Raw genomic sequence first — 1,662 nt, 5'->3', positions numbered from 1 at the left:
TTGGCGTTGGGGAAGATCCTGGCCAGGTAAGTTAAGGATTTCAAAGCGAAGGGATCCTTGTTGCACAGGTAGGGAGCGGGCTCGCCGTGCTTGACGATGATCTCCAGCAGGAAGGCCTGCATGGCCGAATCCAGCACCTCATCCGTCACCCCGGCCTCGTCCAGGCGGATTTTCTCCTTGCTGGACCTGGCCCACATCTGTTTCACAGCCAGGATCCTGGGGATCACCCTGGTCTCCTCCCCGCAGCGGATGTCGGGGTGCGCGTCCAGCATGGCGCGCATCAGCGTGGTGCCGCTGCGGGGCACGCCCCCGATGAAGATCAGGGGCATGTCCTTGCTGTAGGGCAGGCTCCTGTTGGCACTGCCACCACCACCACTGCCAGCGGGGGCTGTCCCCACAGTGGCCCTGGCGCTGTCCCCCCGCGGGGGCTGCCCGCGCTCCTCCATGCGGTGGTGGCACTCCATGGCGTGCTGGCCCAGGTAGAACACGGTCACCGAGCTGATCACCAGGCACGCCAGCAGCAGGTTCTGCTTCAGCTTCCCCACCATCTTGGGAAGGATCAAAACACCTCCTTACTCCAAATTATCCTCTAGTGCACGTGCCATGGGGATCCCAATCCCAAATAAATTAAGGTCTGGCAAGAGGAGAAAAAAATTTTTAAAAAATTAGAATTTTTTTACAATAAATTACTTTTCATGAGATGAGACAAGAAATTGCACTTGGAATTACTTTTCCAAGAGATGAGACAATGAGACAAGAAATTATTCTTGGAATTACTCAAGGAATTACTTTTCCAAGAGATGAGACAAGATTCAGTTTGAAACCCCAAAACACAAGCAAGGTTACTCATTTCTTTTTCAAAAAGAAATTTCTGAATTTCATAAGTTTTTCATTTCTTTTTCTCATTTCTTTTGCAGTTCAGCTTCATAAAACTGCATTATTCAAAAGTAATTTTCATTTCTACAGATGAGAAGAAAAACAAGTAGATGATTTTTAAACATGCATAAGAGTCTGAACAAAACTTTTAGACAGAAAATAATTTCAAAATCTGTCTGTTGAACTCCATTTCCAAGAAGACCTAAGAACATGCCATGTTTTAGAGGGAACATCAGAGATTGTATCAAACACTAGCTTAGACAAATCTTTATTCTGCTGCTGGATGACTCCACCTGTATCTTTATTTTTCCCATTTCTAACAGTTAATGTAGAGAATAATTTACCTGCGTTCTGCAGTTCACCTGCTTTGGGTTTTCAGATCAGGTGGGCTGAAAACTGACTCTTCTTCCCAAAACTGACTCTTCTTCCCAAAATCCCAATGAAATCAGTACTCTACTGGAATTTTAAGGAAGATCTGGCTGTTCAGGGCTGAAATAGCTCACTCAGAATCACAGATGCTTTTAATTGGGAGGAGCTCCAAGCACAGAGGCACCGCCAACATTTTAAAAGATTGGCTTCCTCCAGCCTTTTCCATCCCTGTCAGCACTGCAGGAACATCCCTGAGTGCACAGGATCCTCCTGCCTGCTCCCTGGTCCTCTCCAAAGCATTGTCCACCTTTTCCTCCTAAAATCAGTGGTTCACTCAGAAATGGCTGATTTGAGGAGGCTTCCAGCCCTGGGCCTGTTTTATTATGGGAAGGTGCAGGCAGAGGACAGAATTCCCAC

General features: G+C 47.2%; 1 protein-coding gene across 1 annotated transcript in view; it reads right to left on the bottom strand.

Annotated features, from left to right (window-relative positions):
* The window catches only part of TPST1 (tyrosylprotein sulfotransferase 1), a 16,020-nt gene extending 15,386 nt beyond the window's left edge, over positions 1-634 (bottom strand). The window contains 2 exon segments of the mRNA XM_031060678.1: positions 1-2; positions 5-634. The exon segment at positions 1-2 is cut by the window's left edge and continues 299 nt beyond it. Coding sequence (XP_030916538.1) covers positions 1-2; positions 5-548 — 546 coding nt within the window. The 5' untranslated portion in view covers positions 549-634.
* Between the last annotated feature and the right edge of the window lie 1,028 nt (positions 635-1,662).

The sequence above is a fragment of the Geospiza fortis genome, unplaced genomic scaffold, assembly GCF_000277835.1.
Source record: "Geospiza fortis unplaced genomic scaffold, GeoFor_1.0 scaffold425, whole genome shotgun sequence".
Lineage (NCBI taxonomy): Eukaryota > Metazoa > Chordata > Aves > Passeriformes > Thraupidae > Geospiza > Geospiza fortis.
This window is presented reverse-complemented; position numbering and strand designations above follow the sequence as displayed.